General features: G+C 40.3%; 1 protein-coding gene across 4 annotated transcripts in view; it reads left to right on the forward strand.

Annotated features, from left to right (window-relative positions):
* Nnt (nicotinamide nucleotide transhydrogenase) overlaps positions 1-22,956 on the forward strand; it is an 86,079-nt gene that overhangs the window by 26,976 nt on the left and 36,147 nt on the right. For all 4 annotated transcript variants that reach the window (XM_038321330.2, XM_038321333.2, XM_038321331.2 and 1 more), the window contains exons 8-14: positions 11,680-11,813; positions 12,274-12,465; positions 12,956-13,109; positions 15,683-15,844; positions 17,596-17,706; positions 18,583-18,728; positions 20,739-20,934. In XM_038321330.2, coding sequence (XP_038177258.1) covers positions 11,680-11,813; positions 12,274-12,465; positions 12,956-13,109; positions 15,683-15,844; positions 17,596-17,706; positions 18,583-18,728; positions 20,739-20,934 — 1,095 coding nt within the window. The remainder of the gene's footprint in view (positions 1-11,679; positions 11,814-12,273; positions 12,466-12,955; positions 13,110-15,682; positions 15,845-17,595; positions 17,707-18,582; positions 18,729-20,738; positions 20,935-22,956) is intronic.

Consider the following 22,956-nt stretch of genomic DNA (forward strand, 5'->3'; position numbering starts at 1 on the left):
CCATGTATGGCCTCCTCCCATGCCTGGGTGCATGCACCCACAGGTGCACGTTCACACATGTTTGTATACAACACATATGCACATGAACATGCAAATACCACACATACACACACACACACACACAATAATAAAAATCCATGAAGACTGTGATTATACAGCTTTCATGCTCTGCATTCCCTGTATTCGTCTTGCTTTTGTCAATTTAATGGCCTTAAAGTTTTAAGATTTTATTTAATAATGGTGACTGTATCTTGGTCTACTCAAGTTCCCCGCACCGTTAGGCATCTATACTGGTCAAGGTTAGATCATAGCTCCCTGCTCCTAGTTACCCATGTTCTAAAGTTTATATCCTTGGTGACGTGCATATTGCCTTTCATTTGCTTTTTTTTTTTGGTGGGGGGTCCAAATTTAGCTTTTGGGTTTCATGCTCAACTTACGTCTAACTCGTGTCTGCTCTCAGTCACATTGGCCGGTTATTGCCTCTAATAATCTAAGATGCTTTCGTGACTTCTCACGCATTGCTTTGTCTCTTGGACGCACCATCCCCGTTCTTTCTTGCCTTCGGAAGCCCCACCTTAATCAGTTGCCACCTCCCCCACAGTGCCCGCCACAACTTACCGAGGAGTAGATACTAATTTCTCTGCACTTGTAGCACCTTGCCAGTTCTTCACGTCACGGCAGTGTTTAGTCCCATCTGCCCTTCATTGTCCTGTCTTCCTGAGAGCACAGGACAAATGTTCCCATCGTCTCTGTCACGGCCAGCGCTTGGCCCAGTGCCTCATACACAACAGTGGCTCACCAACTATTGCTCATTGCTCAACTTATAATTCTGGATATCTTTGTTAGGTCTTGATTGGCATGGTCACTTTTCAAGGCTATCTGAAGAAAGCTGGACAGAACACTGCTGGCTCACTTTTTTTTTTTTTTTTTTTTTTTTTTTTTTTTTTTTTTTGTAGGAACGTTGTGGAAGTTAATGTAAGACTGGAAACTCAGCTTTTTAAAATTATTCAAAACTAAGACACATGCCCACTCTGCAGTTTGAAGTGGCTAGCTTCAAATTCAAATTCCCGGAACCAGGAAGTAGTGGAGCCTGCGTTCAGGATTGTGAAGTATCTCGTCAGGAAGGAAGATATTCACTGATTATAGGTTGTAATATCTTAGGCCATGTATGCTTGGATTTGTTCTTAGACTTCATCCCAATTAGGTAGCAGTGTTTTTTGTGTTTACACTGGGTAGGGTCTACAAAATGTCCTTGTTACAGGACACACACATCCTTCCCAACCGGAGAAGAGCTGGGAAGAAGTTGTTCTCCTCTGATGGGACTCAGCCTAAGGTGTTGTAGCCTTTTCGAAAGTCCACATCCATTCTGCATCTGATGCTGCCCACATATATATTTAAAGCATCATTCATAGACTCGAATAGTTCAACGAGATGGCTTTCAGACATGGGATTTTAGGCAGGAGAATATTACAACAATAACTGACACTTGCCCATGGAATTCCACTGAGATAATTCTTATTTTGACAACTGCACCTTTTTCAAACATTAGAATTCAGCGTGTCTTCTTCTTAGTGCACACTATGATTTTTGGAGTCAAAACCACACCATGTAGGTCAGTGACTCCCAATGTTTTGGAGAGCGTATTACCTCTTCCTGACTGTCTGATTCATATTTCATGCTCCCCTCCCTTCCATGTATTTTAGGACTCTATGGAATTTTAAAATATTGCTTCCATGCTAGCACTCATTTTTGGGAATTTTGAAAGACAGAGAGGAATACTTTTATGTTACAACATCAGGGATTAGAAACCACAGGCTGTCTACATACCTCTTGGTAGCTTTCAACACAGATAGGGTCACTTGTCATCAGATGGAGGCTGCCAGAGTTCTGGAGTTTTCTGTTGCTGTTTGTCAGTCTTGATTTCTTAGGGTGTGTCTGACACACTTCATGAATTGCTGAACCACGTTTGACAAATGTTCTGTTAGGAAAATTTATGCCACAAAGTTATCTTCTGGTTTGGTCTGTTATTTCTCTAACAGCGTATTGCAAAGATGGGGAAGTCTTCCTTTCCTCTCCCTGCCTGTCCCTGAGCTGAGGCTTGGGAGGTGAGACAGCTTCTAGGGCAGAGCGACCATTAACATTTTATCCTATGACTGAATCCCCAGTCCCTTCTGTCTGCCCCGTTCTTTCTTGTTAGGGGTCTGGCCCTCAATCCACAATCATTGCTGTAACACATTAGTCCAAGGGTGTAAAACTGGTTATTGTAGAAATCTTCTTTCTGCCTACTTAACATTGACAGGTGCTAGTTCTGATCCCCACCTTGTGGGGATTCAGACTAAGTATCACTTATACCACAATGAGGCTCTGATGGTCACTCTGGGCACTGTCTCTATTTTGAGGAGTGTGCACGGGTGGTGTCACAATCAGCTGTGTCACTGCAAGGGTCACATATCACTCTTATTTTCACTTTTTTTTTTTTTTGCTAAGACCAGTCACATGGTCAGAGCCATCTGTGAAGGAAGCTAGGAGTTCATGTCTAGCCGTGTGCCCAGGAATAAGGCCACATTATATTAGTTTATTAAGGCTTCCATAGCAAAGTACGACTGGCTGTGGAGCATTATCTTCTCACCCTTTGGGGGTCTGTAAATTTATGATCAAGTTGTTGGCAGGATTAGTCTCTCTGAGACTGCTTTCCTTGGTTGAAGACGGCCACCTTTCTCAGGTCTCTGTTCTCTGTGCGTATGCTTCTCTGGTATCACTTTTGACATTTAATTTCTTCCCCTTTAAGGATACCAATAAAGCTAGGCTGAGGCCCACAGCTAATTCAATTACATCTTCAACAGCCCCATCTCCAGATTCAGTCAGTTGCATGCTGGGGCTTAGGGATCAACTTACAAATTCTAAAAGAAGATACTAATGCATCCCTCAGCAACTGTGGCATCTTAGGTCATGATGGACAGGAAGACTGTGGGGAGGACAGAAGTGAGGGAAGTGAGAAGGAGGATGCTCTCTCTGCAGATGGAGGATGATCTCTCTGTAGACAGAGGATGCTCTCTCTGTAGACAGAAGATGCTATCTCTGTAGACGGAGGATACTATCTCTGCAGGCTTGTCCTCAGTGATCTCTTTTCTCCAAGAAGTCCACCCATCTCTTGTTCTTTCCAAAATTCCAAAAATGTCATCATAGCGTGAATCTCCCAAGGGATTGGTCTATTTATTAGATCAGTGCCCTCAGGATCCAGTCATTTTCCCAGATCCCATTAGCAATCAAACCCCATCTATGCAAGGCTATGGGGGGATAGTTCATATTCAAACCATAACGGTGCAAAATTCTTGTTATACTGAGTCTTTCTTCCTCCTCCTCTGCTGATGGGGTCTCATATACTGCAGGCTGCCCTTGGACCTTACTCCCTAGCAGGTGACTAGGTTGAATTCCTGATCCTCCTGCCTTGCTCTCCCAAGTGCTAGGATTCCAGGCATATGCCACCACACCCAATTAATAATGAAATTCTTAATATGTAAAACACTGATTGATGTTTGAACTATTTTCTTTACTGCTTTCCAGTTATGCATTCAGTATCGCATTATATTTGTAATACTTGTTGGTGAGAGATACGTTCTGTTTTACGTAAACAGGTTCTATGATTTAAATTATGCATCTGTGAGTATAGAATTAAATTTATCACTCTGTGTGAAAGCAGAAAGTTTTTCTTGAGTCTCTAATTTGATGCTTTACAGGCCAGGAAGTTAGGAATTTCCCCATGATTACATGTCATTGAGTAATTCCAGTAAATAATTCATCTCTGCTTTTGGAATCATTATAAAAACTTGTGGTTAATCCATTTCAGCTTGGTGTATCTTGGTTTTAATAGGTTCAGTGGCTTCTTTTAATTCCTCCTCCTCTTCCCCCTCCTCTCCCTCCCCTACGTTCACGAGGGAGAAAAGGAAATGCGAGGAGCCTCTTCCATAAAAAGTTTCCAAAACCCTCCGATCCTTCAGCCCCTTCGCCCTCCTCCCTCTCCACTCTTTCTCTTCCTTTCCCTCACCTCCTTCCTCTCCTCACACTCTTCCCCTTTCGCCCTTTCTCCTACCTTCCTCTCTATTATACCCCTAACGTTCCCCACCTTTCTTCCCTCCTGCTTTTTTCCTTGATCAGAGTTGCTTGTGAGGATTGGATTCTTTTCTCAATGACAGACTCTGAGAATTTATTGATTTCAGATGACCATATTAGTCTTGATTTATTGAGAGAGGTACATTACAAGATTTTCCTGGAAATTGTTATTCTTTGTTATTTAGTTTAACTGAAGCCACTCTTTTTGAATTTAGTACTGCAGAGGAGCCAAGGATGTATTCCTTTGCTATATGTCAGTAAGCTGTTGAAGCTGTTTTCAGAAGTGAGCAACTTTTATAGTAGCTTCTAATTCCAATGCTTTTAAACTGCATGTCCAGTATAAATTTATTGAGGAAATCATGATTATGAAAACATTCTGTAAGTTCATTAATATCCCAGAGTAAATCTAAGATGAGCATAGTCTCATGTCTGCAAACCCCAGCTCTCAGAGAACAAAGGCAGGAGGACCACCAGTTCATTGTCATCGTTGACTGCATAACAAGTTTGAGTCCAGCCTGAGTGCCACAAGACGGTGACTCGAACACAGTTGAGATGAGTTACAACCACACGTGCTTACAACAGACTACAGGTTACTTTTATGGTGCAGCACAGGGATTCCAGGAAGCTGTGCACTAACCCGTTTATCTCAACAGTTGATTCAACAGGAAATGGCATAGTTAAAATTTTCTGAGAATTCATTTATTTATTTATATGGGCACTAGGGACTGAGGATTGAACCTAGGGCCTCATGCATTCTAGGCAAGTGCTCTCCCTCTGAGCTACAGTCTGTCCATTTCCCCCATCCCCATCTCCTCCTCACCCCACCCCAGGTGAGAGCCTTTAGAACCCTGCTGCTTTTTAACAGAGAAACAGCTGTGGAGGAATGGTGCCTCGTGGCCGTGAGTGCCGCTGTCTTAGAAATCACTCCCAAATGGGAAAGAACTCAGTAACTTAGAGTAACATAGAGGAACTCAATGTCCATGAACCGGGAAGGGCTAAAAACAAATTGCATGCAGATTATGTCAAATCTTTCACTCAGTTCATATCTTGCCAGGAAATATGTAAATGGTTTTATCTCTTTGTTAATTTTTTATATTTGTTTATTTATTTTTAGATGGGTGGTGTATGGGAATGTAACAGTCCTAGCCTGTCTGAAATACTACTTTTTTTTTTTTAAGATAAAGGACTAATTTTTTTTTTTTTTTTTTTGGTTTTTCGAGACAGGGTTTCTCTGTGGCTTTGGAGCCTGTCCTGGAACTAGCTCTTGTAGACCAGGCTGGTCTCGAACTCACAGAGATCTGCCTGCCTCTGCCTCCCGAGTGCTGGGATTAAAGGCGTGCGCCACCACCGCCCGGCGAGATAAAGGACTAATATTTTTAATTTTATTGTTTTTCTCTACTCCTCTCCCTTCCACTTCCCTCCCCTTCTACCCTCTCCCATGGTCCCCATGTTCCCAATTTACTCAGGAGATCTTGTCCTTTTCTTCTTCCCATGTCTATGTGTGTCTCCCTTAGGGTCCTCATTGTTGTCAAGGCTCTCTGGGGTTGTGAATTGTAGGCTACTTTTTCTTTGCTTTATGTCTAAAAGCCTCTTATGAGTGAGTACATATGATAGTTGTCTTTCTGGGTCTGGATTACCTCACTCAATATGATGTGTTCTAGATCCATCCATTTGCCTGCAAATTTCAAGATGTCATTATTTTTTTCTGCTGTGTAGTACTCCTTTGTGTAAATGTACCGCAGGACTAAATTATTAACACTGGGCTTCAGAATAGAAAAGCCCAACTGTACCTTGAAAAGCAGGAACCCCCACGCCTTCCCCCAGACCTCTTACCCATGTCAGCCCCTCTGCTTTCTCCTGCGTTTGCATCAGAGAAAATATGAAATTCTCCTTTTGCCTTTTATTCTCATTTTGTCTCATCTTTACATTTGAGAGACTTTGCAGTGGATGTTGGACGACACCATGACACAGTGTGAAAAGTCTATGTACTTTTCCCGTTCTCTATCGTTGTCTCTCTTCTTCTGTCAGGTTGTCCTAAGCACAACTCTGTAGGTCAGGTCACAGTTTTTGGGTTGGTAACGTAAGTAAATAGGCCACTCCATAAGTTATTCTAATATTTCTAGTAATAAATACCAAACCGTGTTCTTAACTTAAAGGAAGATTTGTCTGAGATTATACTTTAGTTTTGTTTTTTTAAACAAGAATAGTATGTAGTATTGGAGAGATAACACAAACAAGCACAAAGACTAGAGAGTTCAGATTCTCAACACTCATGTAAAGAGACAGCCTGGTAGCATGTGCAGGTACAACCCCAGTGCTGGTGGGGAGGAGATGGGATGTTGGTTTTCGGGGCTTGTTGACAAGTCAGCATACCCAGTCAATAAGCTCCAGGTTCAGTGAGTGACCCTATCTGAAAAAAATGGAGATCAATAGGGGAAGACATCAAATGTTGACCTCTGCCATCTGCATGCAAGCATGTTCAATACCCCACTCCATGTGTATCCATGAGCACATACACATGTATAGATCACACACAATAAAAAGGCTATATGACTTTTGCTAGATGTGAAATAAGTAATGAAATAAATAAAAAATAGTAGGAAATAAAATAAGAGGTGGCCTCTTGGTTTGGCTAGGGATACTATTTACATTTTTATTCCTTTCTTTCTGCCTTTGTTCAATACATCTTAACAATGCTGGGATCAAGAGGTTGCACACTTTTTCACCATTCAGTATTCTGTAGGTATTTGATGCAATGTGATGGTCATTAAGAACTTTGTCAATATGTCTTCATGGTTTTATGAAATTTTATTTTTCAGATTCAGATGATTTTGCTGTTTACCCAGAGTTGAAAATTTATTTTTGCTCTTTGTTAGTTAAAAACAATATTCTGATAACATTTTCTGCATAATTCCTGTGTCTGCATTTTCACATTTACTTCTCCAAAGTAAAAGGAGAAACTAATAGAGGGGGCGACTTCTGGGCTTCTTTTTGCCAATTTACAAACACCCAACAAATGACTTTCCTGAAAGATTTTGTTGTGCATAATCTCATGAAGAGATTGTCCAGTTAATTGTTTCATTTAAACATAAAGTATAATAATTTTCCTTTATTAGCTTGTAAAAGCTGTGCATTTCAATAAATGCATATAATGTATTTTGATCATATTCTCCTCCTCATTGGATCCTTTGGTACTAAAGTTACAGGCAGTTGTGAGCTACCTGATGTGGGTGCTGGGAATCAAACTCAGGTCCTCTGCAAGAATAGTATGTGCTCTTAAGCACTGAGCCATCTCTTTAGTCCTCTAGTAAGATCTTAATATTTTTGTTTTTTAAATTTTAATTTCTGTGAATTAAAATATTTTTTTCTTGTTTGGTTTTCTTCAAAGATTTATTTATCTGAGACAGGATCTCACTGTATACACCTTGCTCACCTGGAATTCTTTGTGTGGACCAGTATGGCCTTTAAAATTGTGTGTGTGTGTGTGTGTGTGTGTGTGTGTGTGTGCGTGTATACAGGCATCCAGATGCTCACAGAAGCCAGAGAGGGAGTTTGATCTCCTAGAGTTGGAATTATTTAAGTCGGCTTGTGTTTATTTTGTAATTTTCCTTATTGTTTAAATTTAGGAAATCTTTTCTTTTTAAGTCCACAAACTAGAGAAAGATTCTAAAGTGTTTTGCTTCTCTCTTTCTCTGTCTGGGCCAGTTCTCTTACAATTATATATAATCTACGTGGATCTTAGTTAAAAATAGATGTTCAGTTTGAATAGAAAACTTCCCCCCCAAACCTGCCTAGACCTCTTATTGTCCTTTCTTTCCTTTATTTTGGATACCATGTTTTTCATGCAGTTACATTTCATCCTATTAGACTGTTATACCAAGATACTCTGTTGCAATCACCGTTCTTGACCTATTCTTTTGAGGATCTGCTCATTTGGAACGCTGTTCACTATCCTGCTTCTCTTTTGGCTATATTTTTTCCCCTTCTGTTTTCAATTTTCATTTTTTTCAGTTTCCAGAATAAAAAAAAAAGTTAATCCACATGTGAGTACTTGCAGGCAGCTGCGTTGTTCTGTCCTTCATTGTAACCCTCCCTCCCCACAGACCTTATTGAGATTTCTTAATTTTAAAATTAGGACATTTGGGAGATAAGCAAAAGGACAGAGAAGAAAATAAATTAGTCTAACCACTTAAATATACTCTGATACTGGTGAATGCTATATGATGGAACTTATTACAAGTTATATGGACTATGGATGTCTTACATATGCACATATAAGTAGGCATAAGTATTTTAGATTACATATTCTATTATGTGCTTTAAAAATACAATTAGTGACTGGTCTTGAAAGCCACTACTGAGCAAGACATCATGTGGCCTAAACTTTAGGACTCCTTAGAAAACATGAAGGGTACAATCTGTCATCTCCAATTTTATTTAGTCACCCTTTACATATTAAATTTGGCAATAGCTGACACAGCCTTAAAAAACACCTTTGCACATTGGTGTCTTGATATAACTTACATTGTGTGATTGTTATTATTATTCTGAAATTCAATCACTTTTGAGACAATAGTATATTATTTCCCACTGAATACTTAGTGTAAAGACCATAGAGTATCACTAGAACCATTTGAAAGTCTAGATGGGAATGGAGACACAGGCCTGAAATCCAAGTACTGTGCTGTCGAGGTGGAGGTGGCCAGTGGTTTAAGGCCAGCTCTAGTCACATAGTGCCTTTTTAGATCAGCCTGGGCTATAGGAGACCCTCTCCCAAATCACATCCTCCAAAATATAACAGAGGTATATTTTTAAAAGGTGAAATTTGTATTAGAAGTATAGACACAGAGGCCAGTCAGTTGTTTATTGAGGCCATGGATTCAACTCAAGCATCCAAAGCCAACCAACCAACCAACCAACCAACCAACCAACCAACCAACCAACCAACCAAAAAACCAAATAAATTAAAAGACAAGAAATACTTGCAAGTCAAAAGCACATAGCAGAATTGGTGAGATGTCTCAGGGGGTTAAGAGCACTTGCCACCAAATCTGGTGACCTGAGTTTGATCCCTGGGATTCACACAATTGAAAGAGAGACCCGACTTCCACAGTTGTCCTCCGACCCCCACTCGTAAACCTTGGCATTCAAATACTCCCCACCTCCATACACATATACAATTAATTTTTTTCATCAGATATAGATGAACTTTACTATAGCAAAACAAATTAGTTAGATGCCAAATAAGATTGGTGGCATCAGTTGCCACAGCTTGCATTAGTCAGAAGCCAGAGAGGATCATTCTGTGTCTTAAATGTTTGTTTTAGGCCTGTGAGCCCAAGTCTGGAGGGCATAAATAAGGTGGGAGTAAAAGTTACAACAAGAAGGTGGCTGCTTTGAACAGCAGCCCTGCATAAGAGGGTGGGACGGCGATGACAGTAACACATCTGGAAAGTCTAGGCCAGCACTTTAGATTGTGTGGATGCAGCTACAGCGGCTTGGCGGCCAGTCTCCGGGGAGCTGAGAAGTCTGGGCTTTCTTACGGGGAAAGTCCTGGAGATATCTATCTATCTATCTATCTATCTATCTATCTATCTATCTATCTATCATCTACCTATCTATCTATCATCTGCCTATCTATCTATCTATCTATCTATCTATCTATCTATCATCTACCTACCTATCTATCATCTATCTATCTATCTATCTATCTATCATCTATCTATCTATCTATCTATCTATCTATCTATCTATCTATCTATATCTATCATCTGTCTGCCTATCTATCTCTCTATCTCTCTATCTCTCTCTCTCTCTCTCTCTATCTATCTATCATCTACCTACCTATCTATCATCTATCTATCTATCATCTATCTATCTATCTATCTATCTATCTATCTATATCTATCATCTGTCTGCCTATCTATCTCTCTATCTCTCTCTCTCTCTCTATCTATCTATCTATTTATCTATCATCCATCTATCTATCTATCTATCTATCTATCTATCTATCTATCATCTATCTATCTATCTATCTATCTATCTATCTATCTATCTATCTATCATCTACCTACCTATCTATCTATCTATCTATCATCTATTTATCTATCTATCTATCTATCTATCTATCTATCTATCTATCTATCTATCTAATATATATGTTGCTTTCTCCGATTCTCAAGGTTCAGAAAAATACTCAAGGTGTCTTTGCTTACTACTTGGGGAGAGAAGGGGAAAGGAATACTGCCGAGGAGTTTGGAAAACCTCTGTAGCTACCAGACTGGGAGAAAATGCCTTTTGATTCTTGTTCGTTCATGGGAACTCAGAAAAGAGAACTGTGCCATTAAGGGATCTTTTGGTAGCTAGTCCAGCGTTGCTGACGTGGATGGCCCAGAAGGAAAGCAAGTGGGGATGCTAGAAAGAACTCTTCACCCGGGGAAAAAGCCTTCAGGAATAAGGATCTGGACTTTATCTTGTATGAAGTTTGTACCAAAAAGATTGATGTAACCCTGAACACCCAGATATATCTTTATAATTGTTTCCATATGTACTATAGCTAAATTACTTTAGTTTACATCTATATCATTTTTCCTTTTGGAATCGTATATATCTCTGTCAAGTGATTTGATAATGAGATGATTTTAATACAAATGTAATGTTTAATTGATGTCAGTATATAAAAGTGTTTTTACTAAAAGTCTGTAAATTAAAAATTAAAAAAAAAGGGGATAGAAATGAGGCTATTGGTGTTCAGCTTTCTTTCTACCGATCATACAAGTCTTTTTCCTTTCTCTCTCGGCTCAGGTATTTGTTGGGGACTTATCCTGTGTAGGAACTAGTAAGCCTCCTAAAACACCTTGTGAATTTAGACTGTGGATTAGCACATAAGCAGAATGCATCCCGTGAGAACAGGGAACACTGCTGTTTGCCTACTTCTGCACTCCCAGGACCAGGTAGAGATAGGATTGACTTCGTAGGCAGAGGATCAATAGTTGGGAACAAAAGCACATGAGTGCTTCCCGGCCCTTTGGAGCCGTGCAATGCTGCAGTGTTTATTTCATGGCGCTTTCTGGTCTCTCCTAGTTGTTATCCTCTGCCTGATTAAGGTGGGTAATGAATCGGAAAATCTGGTGACATTTGCTAAAAGCAATGGAACTATTCTATTTCGTAATTCATAAATTAGCACTGAATGTACTCTTGACATGTGTGACCTTTGTGAATTGTTCAGTTTGGGTGAACATGGTTTCCATAATGGCTTATTTTGCGTATTCTTTTCAAACAAATAAAATCTCTCAGTAAATGGTCCTGGAGGTAAGCCAGCTGGGAAGAGCATGGCTGAGATCGCTCAGGCCAACCATACCGTGAGGCTTGCTTGCCAGCTGAGTGGTGCCCACTTTGCAACCCAGACACATCTTTGCCCAAAGTGAATGGCTGGTCTCGTTTTATGCCCTTGTCTTTGGAATATCTGATAAAGAATTGACTTTTCACATCACGAAGCCTTGAATGCAGACAGCCCACTGCAGCAATTAGAATAATATTCTAATTTGTTCTGTGTTTTGATTTTATCAGGTAAAAAAGCTCCCGTTTTATTTAGTAAGGAAATGATTGAATCAATGAAGGAAGGTTCGGTTGTTGTGGATTTAGCTGCTGAGGCTGGCGGAAACTTTGAAACCACTAAGCCGGGAGAACTTTACGTTCATAAGGTATATATATATTATACCAAGAAAATGTCTTCTGTCTCTTTATTCTGATATCCAGTGACTTGTGTGGTTTGAAAACATAATTTTACTAATTCTTTGAGAATTTAATATGTAAATACAGTAGACTGAATTGGCCCCTTCCCCCAGGGTTTCCTGGGTCCTATCCCTAGCCCCCAACCGAGGGGCTGCTTTTCCCTCTTTTAAATTTCTTTATAGTGCTGGGGATCAAACCCAGGGCCTAACACATGCAAAACACGCTAGGTAAGTACTCTTCCACAGAGCTGCAGCCCAAGTCCTCTGTAAGAGCTGTTTATTCCTTTGAAGTATTTGTAGAAATTGATGTGGAAAGTTTTATTAAAAAAGAAAATCCATGAAAGTTTGGAAAAAGATTTAGAAATGGACATAAAGCTCATAATGCAGGGGTAGGGGCCTGACTTTTGTGACAATATGCTTTTTCCTTTAGGGAATTACTCATATTGGCTACACGGACCTTCCCAGCCGCATGGCCACTCAGGCCAGTACTCTATACTCCAACAACATCACCAAACTCCTGAAGGCCATCAGCCCTGACAAGGATAACTTTCATTTTGAAGTGAAGGATGATTTTGACTTTGGTACCATGAGTCACGTCATCCGGGGAACTGTGGTGATGAAGGTAGGTGCTCCTCCCCTTTTGTGCTCCTAGGGTAGCTTGGATTCAGGGTCACAGAAGAGCCCCCTTTTGGAATAAAGCATTGACATGCCAATGGAAAATGTTTAAAAAAAGAGAATGATTTAAAGAAAGTATATCATAAATTCAAGTATGAGCACTAGAAATACACAACTCTTTTGAAAACCAGAAGTAGACATTTAATCAGGAAAAATGAATTATTCTCTCTTGTACTTACTTTTCAGGGTTCAATTAGTATTCTTAGAAATATGCCCCAGACATATAAAAATTATTATATTTATAGCACTAACGCTATACACTTACATACTCACTTTGTAAATTATGTGAATTTACATTAAAATTAAATATATACACATACATTAATATGCATTATAATTATATTTACACCAAAGTTTTTCAACGTGAACTGTCTTCTGTAAGTCATTTTGAACTTCCAACTTGACTTTAAAAAATACTATTTTCTAATATTTGTTAGGATGGCAAGGTGATTTTTCCAGCTCCCACACCAAAAAATATCCCCCAAGAAGCCCCAGTAAAACAGAAGACGGTGGCTGAATTGGAAGCAGAGAAAGCAGGCACTGTTTCAATGTACACGAAGACACTGACCACAGCCTCCGTGTATGCGGCCGGTGAGAATAACATTCATTAAGACTGAGCACTGATTGAGTTTTGTATGTACTATGTTCATTGTCATGATTAATAAATGGAAAACTGTTATTATTCTTTGGATTCCATTATACTGGAATCCCTGATACGTCTGACTTTACCATATGTTGCCTGTCCCTGCTCTCTGGGCTTGGAGAGTGTATTGATTACCCAAAATAACACAGTCACTTTGTTAAGTACTGGAGTGAAGGCATGTGCAATCACATATAAGGTATTAATACATTTTACAGAAATCATCTTCAATATGGGCACTGATATTGCCTGTATCAAAGCTGTTGAGTAAGAGTGTCAGAGTGTGCTGCTGTTGAATGTATGCAAATCAAGATCTTTTTGTGTTTTGTAAGACACTAGTTTGTGGTGATCTGTATAACTGGGTAAGACTGAGCAACCAAAAACTTGTTTGAATTATAAATAGTTTGAGTTAAGGGACAGCCTCGAATATTAGACCAGCATTCTAAGTTACCTACTAAGAAGCTTTAATATTTTAATTTTGATTTTTTTTCTTTATAACGGGTCACAAGTTCTTTTGTTTGGTTTTGTTTTAGAGTCATCTTTTTGAAATCACTAAAGAATTACAGTAAAATAGTGAGACATATTCTTTCAGGCTCTGTATCGTGAGAAGCTAAAATGTAGGCATATGATTGGAAATTGCTTTCTTCCTCATTGAGGGAATGAAACAAGTTTAGATCTGCTTAGTGTCAAAGCAAAAACAAAACCAAAGCAAACTATAACGAATTAAGAGAGCAGCAGCAGGCAGGCAGGATTCTTGTAGGCTCAGCATTCTCCGAATTCCCATGTGAGGCCAGATGTTTTAAAGCTAAGTGTGTAACTCTCCTTGAATAAAGAGCAAGGCTCAGCAAGGCAACCGAGAGGCTTCTGCTGGTACGCACTGTGAGGAGATGGGGCAGTGTCCCTACTTGCACTCGCTTGCTAAAGAAAACAAAATGAAATAAGATGATTTAAGATGATTCCATCGCTCTTGTGGTGTTTCCTAAACAGGACCGTGAATTTCCATCTCTCTTTGAGGTGTAGAAGAAAATGGAGCAGGGCATATGGGATAATTTAGTTATTGAGGCAAGGCATTTCTGCTAGATAATTGGAGCGTTGATAAGAAAACCTTCCTATATGTGATATCATTTGCGTCTTTGTCCATTGGGAGGCACTGTGGATTTTGCTGAGTTAGTCCTTTCTGGCTAGAATAGAGGCGAGTATTTAATAAACACCGGGCACTGTGCTCTGTCCTTCATATATATTAGCTCATCTATGCCTTATAACAACTCAGTGATTTGGGAATATTACCATATTCCTTTTAAAGATAAAGGCACGAGGGTTAGGAATGTTAGGAATGAGGACATTGAAGCACACAGAGGTACTTTACATGTCTACAGTCAGTCACTAGCAAGCAGCAGGATGAAGATTTGAATGAGACAGTCTGGCTTAAGACAACATGACTAATCATAACCCTATATAGTGTCTTATCAGTCACTGGAAAGCCAAAACATTTACCTGACTCTCTCCCAGAGATTTAGCAAGCCGCGTGTTAGAACTTTTGAAATACTGAATGAGAGTAGGAAAATCTTCATTAAGAATAGTCAACTTCAAGGTAAATTGACGTCCACAGCTGTTCCTTCAGCTACGCCACAGACAAAGCAATAGCTTCTGCTGAACTCAGGGACCCTTATTCAGGAAAGGGTGCTTCCAGCTCCCCCATAGCCCAGTGTCTCTGTTTTTACTGACCACTAGGTAACCCTTTCTTCTGTTGCAGAGCAGCTATTCACATGGTTGTTATTAGGGAAGGCGATAATTAAAGATGTATGTTCAGAGCTGCCTGTTTGTTTCTGCACATTCTTAATTTAATTTGTAGTTATTTTTTTCTCTTTTCTTTATAAAACTTTGTTTGCTGACTTGGTGTTGAGGCTGAAGCTGACTGCCCTGGCCAGCAGTCCAGTCCAGACTCAGGAGCAATTGCAAAATTTCTGTCCTGGGTGGGTGGAAGCCATATGTTTCGGGGAGGTGCTGGAGTGAATGAAATCCTTCCTGGTCTTGGAAACCTCTGTTGCTCAGCCACAACTGAGAATGACAGAAAATTGGCCTCATAAAAGTGCTGTCTTGTAAAGGTTCCATCCTGCCTGAGTAGAGAGTGTGTTGCCGCTCTTCTGTAGGCTTGTATAAACACATGGGACATTGTCAGTAAACGTTAAAACAGAAGGGGACAAAGTTCGGAACCGGAAAATGTGTAAATTGTTCTGAAGGTGGCTCAGAACAATTTTATTACTAGATCTTTGCATTTCATTTTGGGGGAGTGGTCAGTTAAGGTAGAACTCGTCCATAATCTCCCTTACATCTTAATGGTCAAATGTCTTAATAATCTGCTGGTTATTGGCAGGAGAACAGAATGAAAGACATTGACTATTATATAGTGTGTGTGTGTGTGTGTGTGTGTGTGTGTGCTCGTGCGTACGTGTGTGCATGAGCATGTACTTTTAAGTTTACTGAGGTCGTTGCAGGCTATCTCACTTTCTCTCTCTTCCTCTAGGTCTCACTGGGATGCTGGGTTTGGGCATGGTGGCCCCCAACCTTGCCTTTTCTCAGATGGTGACCACTTTTGGCCTGGCTGGCATTATTGGTTACCACACTGTCTGGGGAGTAACCCCTGCTCTCCACTCACCACTGATGTCTGTGACTAATGCCATCTCAGGTTTGTTCTTTTGTTCTTTGCTCTTAGTCTGTCATAGGAGGCTTTGGTGAAGTCTATAAAGTCCATTTTCAGATCATGACTCCTGGTGTCTTATTGTACGAGGAGGGGTTACCCTTTGTTCCCTCCTGGCTGCCCGGCTAACTTATACCCGAAATAATCACACAAACTGTATTCATTTAAACATTGCCTGGCCCATTAGCTCTAGCCTTTTATTGGCTAATTTTCACATCTTGATTAACCCATATCTAATAATCTGTGTTCACCACGAGGTCATGGCTTACCGGAAAAGATTTAGCATGTCTGACCTGGCATCTCCATGGCAGCTCTCTCTCTCTGCTTTCTTCCTCCAGAATTCAGTTCTGTCTTCTCCGCCTACCTAAGTTCTGCCCTATGAGGCCAAGCAGTTTCTTTATTGATTAACCAATGAAAGAAACACATAAACAGAAGGACTTCCTCTACCAGTGTCTGGGGCAGCTTTATAGTGACTTGGGTGTTCCCAAGGGTGAGTGGGCTTGTCAAACTGGATGCCATAGAATGTGCCAGCCCTTCTTGTGTTCCCATTTCCAGCAGTGTGGGTCCATTAATATTTTTTTCAATTATCATATACTTTAAGGAAAGGATTTCACTGATGAAATCTAAAAACTAGAGGCTGTTTCACAGAATTAGTTGCCACACCCTTGAGGATCTTTTCTTAGAATCAACTAAGCAATCTACCAAGTTTGTGTAGGCTGTGTATGACTTTGGTTGGCCATGTTGGTTACGCATAAGTAACCTGTAGACAGAAGTTTCTGTCCCACCTATTCCCACAGCCATAAAGTCCAAAATAAGCACCCAGAGGCTTATGTTAATTATAAACTATTTGGCTAGTTGCTCAGGCTTATTAATAACTACCCCTTACAACTTAAATTAACCCATAATTCTTATCTATGTTTAGCCATATGGCTTGGTACCTTTTCTCAGTAAGGCATTCTCATTTTGCTTCCTCTGTGTCTGGCTGGTGATTACATCTCTGCCTTTCCTCTTCCTAGAATTCTCTTAGTCTGGTCACCCTGCCTATACTTCCTGCCTGGTTACTGGCCAATCAGTGTCTTTTAAAACTAATACAAGTGGCAAATCTTTACACTACACAAGAGCATTATTCCATAGCAGGAGCCAGCTTGCTAGGGAATGCTACCATCAAACATCTTTGGTGAGAGCTTTCATAGCAGTGCACTTGGCTGCAAGGAGCTGTTCTCTTTGGCCTCCAGCAGTGGCTTAGATGTGAGGGAATGAGACCCATCTGAGTAGCCAGCATGGTGGAGCACATGATTATCTCTTGGAATGTCCTAGGCATAGCTCCTAGGATTTCTGTAGGGAGCACATCCAGTTTTAAAAAGTGCTGCATACAGGAAAGCTCAAACTGGTGGCAACCTGATCAATGCCTATAGATCATGATTAATTCCTTGTAGTTTGGTTGTCACATTTCCCTATAAGCCAGGCTCTAATGACATTGCTGGCTTGCCTTGATGAGAACACTGGTGGAAAATTGAAGGTCATATCCTCAAGCCAATCGATGCGAAGCTTGTTAACTTTGTACCCACAATAGTACTTCAAGTAAGAAAGGTTCACAGGCATGTTGTCAACAGTTTTGATCAGGAAGATTGCACTGTCTTGTCTTTTGATAGGATTCTGATATGACAAGCATTTCGGTTATTCCATTGAATGTGGAGAGGTTCCTGTACTTATTCACCATGTTGATGTTTTCTTTCTAGGTTTGACTGCGGTTGGTGGATTGGCATTGATGGGAGGGCATTTTTATCCTTCCACGACTTCCCAGAGTCTGGCTGCTCTTGCTACATTCATATCGTCAGTCAACATCGCAGGTAGGAGGAAGAAGAAAGAGCCCAGGTTGACAGTTTTGGGTGACATAGGAAGCAAATACCAAGCCATGTAAAGTAGACTTTCTGAATTTTAGCATTTGACTTTACCTGTAAAGATGGCTTCTCTCAGGCCACAGATGTTCCTTTGGAAGGAAGGTAAAATATTTTGCCTATCTGTAATGGTTAGAAACTGCACTGATAAAGAACCAGTCCGTCCATACCTTCAACCACGTAAGGATGTCGTGCTGGAAGCTAACGGGAAAACTGTGGAATGCATAGCTTTGCATTATGTTGACTTCTGCTATCGCCGTGACATCGCTGAATAAGTACAACTGCAGATAGGATTTTAGTCTTTTGCCTTATCAGGACTCCGTTCCGGAAAACCAAAAGGCTAGCACGCCACTCATGTATGACACTCATTTGATGCTGTTTTATAGCTAAGAATTCCTTATTCTGTCCAAGAAACCTGGTGTCTTTTGATGCAGTGTTTTTTCCCTTTATCATTTGCTACAGAGTTTGACAAGCAGAGTAGCCTATCAGAGAAAAACACTGACTTTTGCTCCTTTGTATTTTCAAGCTTTTAAATGGCCGTTTGCTTCTAGGCATGCGGAAACAGTTGGCCCTGCGTTCTGATAGCGAGTTTTCTTCTTAACTGGATTGAGGGTTCCCCATTCTTCATCCACCTTAAGGGAACTGGTTTTAATAATAGAATGACTTTGGTTTTTGAGGGTCAAAAAATATTACTTGGAATAATAGTTGTCACTTTGTGATAGCTGGCCATACAGATATGTTTAATAAAGATATTCTAGCATATGGAAAAGGGTCATGCTGTCCTATGTGATACCTCTTGCTGTTTTGTGTTTCTCTTAATTCGGTAAGGTGGTTTTCTGGTGACTCAGAGAATGCTGGACATGTTCAAGCGACCCACGGATCCTCCAGAATACAATTACCTGTATCTCCTCCCTGGTGGCACTTTTGTGGGTGGATATTTTGCTGCCCTCTACAGTGGTTATAACATTGAAGAGGTAAGAGACCTTTGAGTGCTTTTGTTTTTACCACTACATTGTTCTCCCTTTTACGACATTTTGCTTACAGAATTTAAACTATCAAGAACATTCAGCTCTTTCAGCAAATACAGTTGTAACCTGGAAATGCCCTGTTCCAACAGACCCTTCTGATCTCCCGAGGACCAGGAGTTGGAGTGGGCTGACTTACTCGATTTAAGGTTTCACGTATAGAAACTGCTGAGAAGGCAGTCGTACTTTCCTCGTGAGCCCGTGGACTGTTGTGAGGGTACAGGGAAGTGACCAGTGGTCAGTCTGGAAACGTTTGCACTTCTCTGCTCCTCAAATACATCACAGTTTTTATAACGAAAGATGTTTATAACGAAAGACATGCAATGTGTTTAAGGAAATACAGTAATTAAACATTTTTTAAAGGTGTATTTTGTCCTTTAATTATTATTTTGCATGTATGGCTATTTTACTTGCATACATGTTTCTGCACATGCATTCCTGGTGCCCCAAGAGGTCAGAAGAAGAGGCTGGAGCCACTTTTATTAGAATTACAGACTGCTTTAAAGCCACGGTGTGGGTGCTAGGAATCCATCCCAGGTCCTCTGTAAGAGCATCCAGTGCTCTTAATCACTGACTCATCACTCCAGACCCCTATAATTTTAATTTTTTTTTTATTTGTAGGGTCGTGGTGCTCAACATTCCTAATGCTGGGACCCTTTCGTACAGTTCCTCATGTTGTGGTGACCCCCAACCATAAGACGATTTTCATTGCTACTTCATAACTGTCTTTTTGCTAGCTATGAATTATAATTATCTGTGTGTTTCGATGGTATTAGGGGACCCTGTGAAAGTGCCATTCAACCCAGGGCACTGTGACCAGCTTACTGAGAACCACTGTTGTTGGGGCTGGGGTGGTGGCTTGGCTGGGAAGTGCTTGTTGTACAAGTACGAAGACATGAGCTTGATCCCCAAAACCTGTGTGGAAAAAAAACTGGGTGTGGTTCTGTACATACTTGTAATCTTAGCACCGCAGAGCGGGGGGGACAGGCAGATCCTGGGAACAATAGATTACCCAGTGAACTCCAGGAAAGTGAGAAGCCCTGTTTCAAAGAACTAAGTGGAAAGACACCTGAGAAAGGACACATGAGGTTATCCTCTGACCTACGTACACAAGCGAACATGCACACATCCGTGCGGGCACACACACACACACACACACACACACACACACACACACACACACACACACACAAGTTTTATGTTATATAGTAAGAAAAGAAAAATGAGATGTGTTTCCAGAAAGGTCCTAGGTGTAATATAAAACACCGAGGCTTTTCTGTGAGTTTACATATTTTATGTTTCTTTCCAGTGAACACCACTTGATTGTAACTTTTCTGACAGCAAAAAAATCACGTCTCCCTTTTTGGTTTCTTCAGTGCTTTCAATACACAGTGTTGCTGGAATGAAAAGATTATTTATTTATTTAGTTTTTTATGAGCAGAGTTGAAGCAGGGAGTTGAGAGACTCAAGTCTGAAGTCTAAGCTTGCTGCTTACTGCTCTTCCCATGGATAAACCATGTAACCCCTAGAAGCTTTTCTTCCCCCTTTATAAAGTGAGGATAATGGTTCTTTTCTCCCGTGGCTGCCATGAGAATGTTACTGTATATATAATTAAGGCACAGTTCATGGTACCAATGACATGGATTGGCTATTTTGTAGCGTTTGGACACTTTTAGTGTTTTAAAATCTAACAACACCATTTAAATTCAGGTACTTTTGTATATTTGTGTATACTATCAAATCTAATTTGTATATATGGCATAATTATAAGTACAATGTAAACTATCTAGTATATTTACATTCCTAGTGGATAGGAAAATATTTTGAAATGTTATCAGAAGAGTTCATATCTATCTGTCGACTGAATTTAAATTTTAGAGAATCGCGGTCCACAAGAGAGGTCTTTGCTATGCCGACAGACTGAAGTTTTTAATAGCCTTTTTTCTTTCCTTTGATCAGATCATGTACCTGGGCTCAGGCCTGTGCTGTGTTGGTGCCCTGGGCGGCCTCTCCACTCAGGGTACAGCTCGACTTGGCAATGCCTTGGGCATGATTGGGGTTGCAGGAGGCCTGGCAGCCACACTTGGAGGTTTGAAACCAGATCCACAACTGTTAGCTCAGATGTCTGGCGCGATGGCCATGGGTGGTACCATAGGTAAGTGCTGGTAGACTTTGGTGTAATGGCTTTGGGTGGTACCATGGGTAAGCGCTGGTGGACTTCTGCTTTCAGATGCATTCATGTCCTTCTTATATCTGAAGAAAGTTATGCTCAGATATTTAAAATTAAAAACTCTTTAATATTGGGAATATGTTTTGAAGACTGCATGGTTAGGAAGATTGCTTCTTGGATAAGTACCACATAGCTTATTTTTATTCAAATTCTTATTTGAATACTGATGTTTTAAAACATGGGAAAGTGTCCCAACTGAGCTAAAGAGTGGGATTAAAGACCATCCCATGTGGTATGAAGTTCTTATTTTCTCTTACTGACTATGTTCACTTACTGCTTACAGGACGGGGGACTGGGACACTTATATATGCAGGCTCATCTTTTGTTCTGCCGATTATAGACAGCAGTAGACTCTGTTCATAAATATTGAACACTCAAATAACACGTGACTGGATAGAACAACCACTGTTTTAATTTTCTCTAGTAGTGTGCTGGAACTCTTGTCCAATTTTCAGAATTTTATGAGCTGGTTTTTAAAATAAAGCCATTGTTAAAAATTAAATAGGGGCTGAAGAGACAGCTCAGTGGTTAAGAGCACCAGCTGTTCTCCCAGAGAACTGGGTTCAGTTCCCAGCATCCACATGGTGGCTCACAGCCATCTGTAACAACAGTTTCAGGGGACCAACTACCTCGTCTGGCCTTCAAAGGTACTAGGCACTCACACGGTCTATAGACATACATGCAGGCAAAACACTCATATACATAAAGAAAAAAATAAGTAAAAATAAAATAAAATAAACTTAAAATACTTCAGAAACAAAGGTACCACTAATATAGTACAGCTCTTTTAATTAATGTACTAGACTTTTTAATGATGCTCTTGAGGTTATTTGTGTTGGCTTGCAGTAGAGATACTATGTAACAGCAGGCTGTTATAATTTCTTCCCCATTTCCTGTTTGATACATAGCATTGGCAGGTTAAAATTGTTCTTGGTGAAAGTATTAACAAAATACAAATCCATTGTTTCTTGTCTAGACCTAACAAGGTGATGGAAAAAATTTAATATAACTTAAGTTTAAAATGCTACTATAGCGTTTACATTGTGATTAGCACAGAATAAGCAAATATTCTTCCTGTGTTTGATAACTGTTACCATCCTTAGTGAAGAAGTCTCCCACATGTTTGCTACAGGAGCAAAGTCTTCTCTTGCATCTTACCTTTCATACCACAAACAGAAGTTTTTCTTGAATCAGTCTTTTAAATGTAAAGAAAATGTTTATTGATACGTGTGTGGGAAGTGTGAAATTGAAAATTCTAGGTTTGCTACAGGTACAAGAGCTTGGCAGAATCGATGAAGTCATTTTATCAAAGTCAATAGCCTTTTAGAACTTGGGATAAAGAAGGCTGCATATGCTGGGGCATCAGAGCCGCCGCAGTGGTCAAGAGCACTAGCTGCTCTTCCAGAGGACCCGAGTTCATTCCCAGCACCCATGTTAAGCACTTCGCAACTCTCTGTAACTCCAGGTCCAGGGTATCCGGTACTCTCCTACACAGAACACACACACACACACACACACACACACACACACACAATTGCATATCTTATTACTTGAAGGTTGTGCATTAACCTTTATATAAACTCGTATATGCATCCTCCCCTTCTTGTGAGCTGGCTGGTAAATCTTTCCCAGCAGAGCGTTAGCTTTAGGCTGCCTTCCATACTTCCTCAGGAAAGCTGGTCCTTTTGTGCCAATAAAGACACTGGAAGGAAAATGGTTGCACTGTAGGCTCATGGTAGGAAACTGCTTACAGATGACCTTAAGCAAGTATCCTGATCCCACTACTACTTCTACTTACCTCCTGCAACTGTGAAAATCCTTCATAACTAGAGGGTTTATTACCCAGAGATTTTCTTCAGTTTTGGCCTTAGTTCCACTTACCTGAACACCCAAGCTTAATTTTCTTTCTTCAGAATTCCATCTGTTAATTACATGCACAGGTGTAGG

The sequence above is a fragment of the Arvicola amphibius genome, chromosome 3, assembly GCF_903992535.2.
Source record: "Arvicola amphibius chromosome 3, mArvAmp1.2, whole genome shotgun sequence".
In the NCBI taxonomy this organism is placed as follows: Eukaryota; Metazoa; Chordata; class Mammalia; order Rodentia; family Cricetidae; genus Arvicola; species Arvicola amphibius.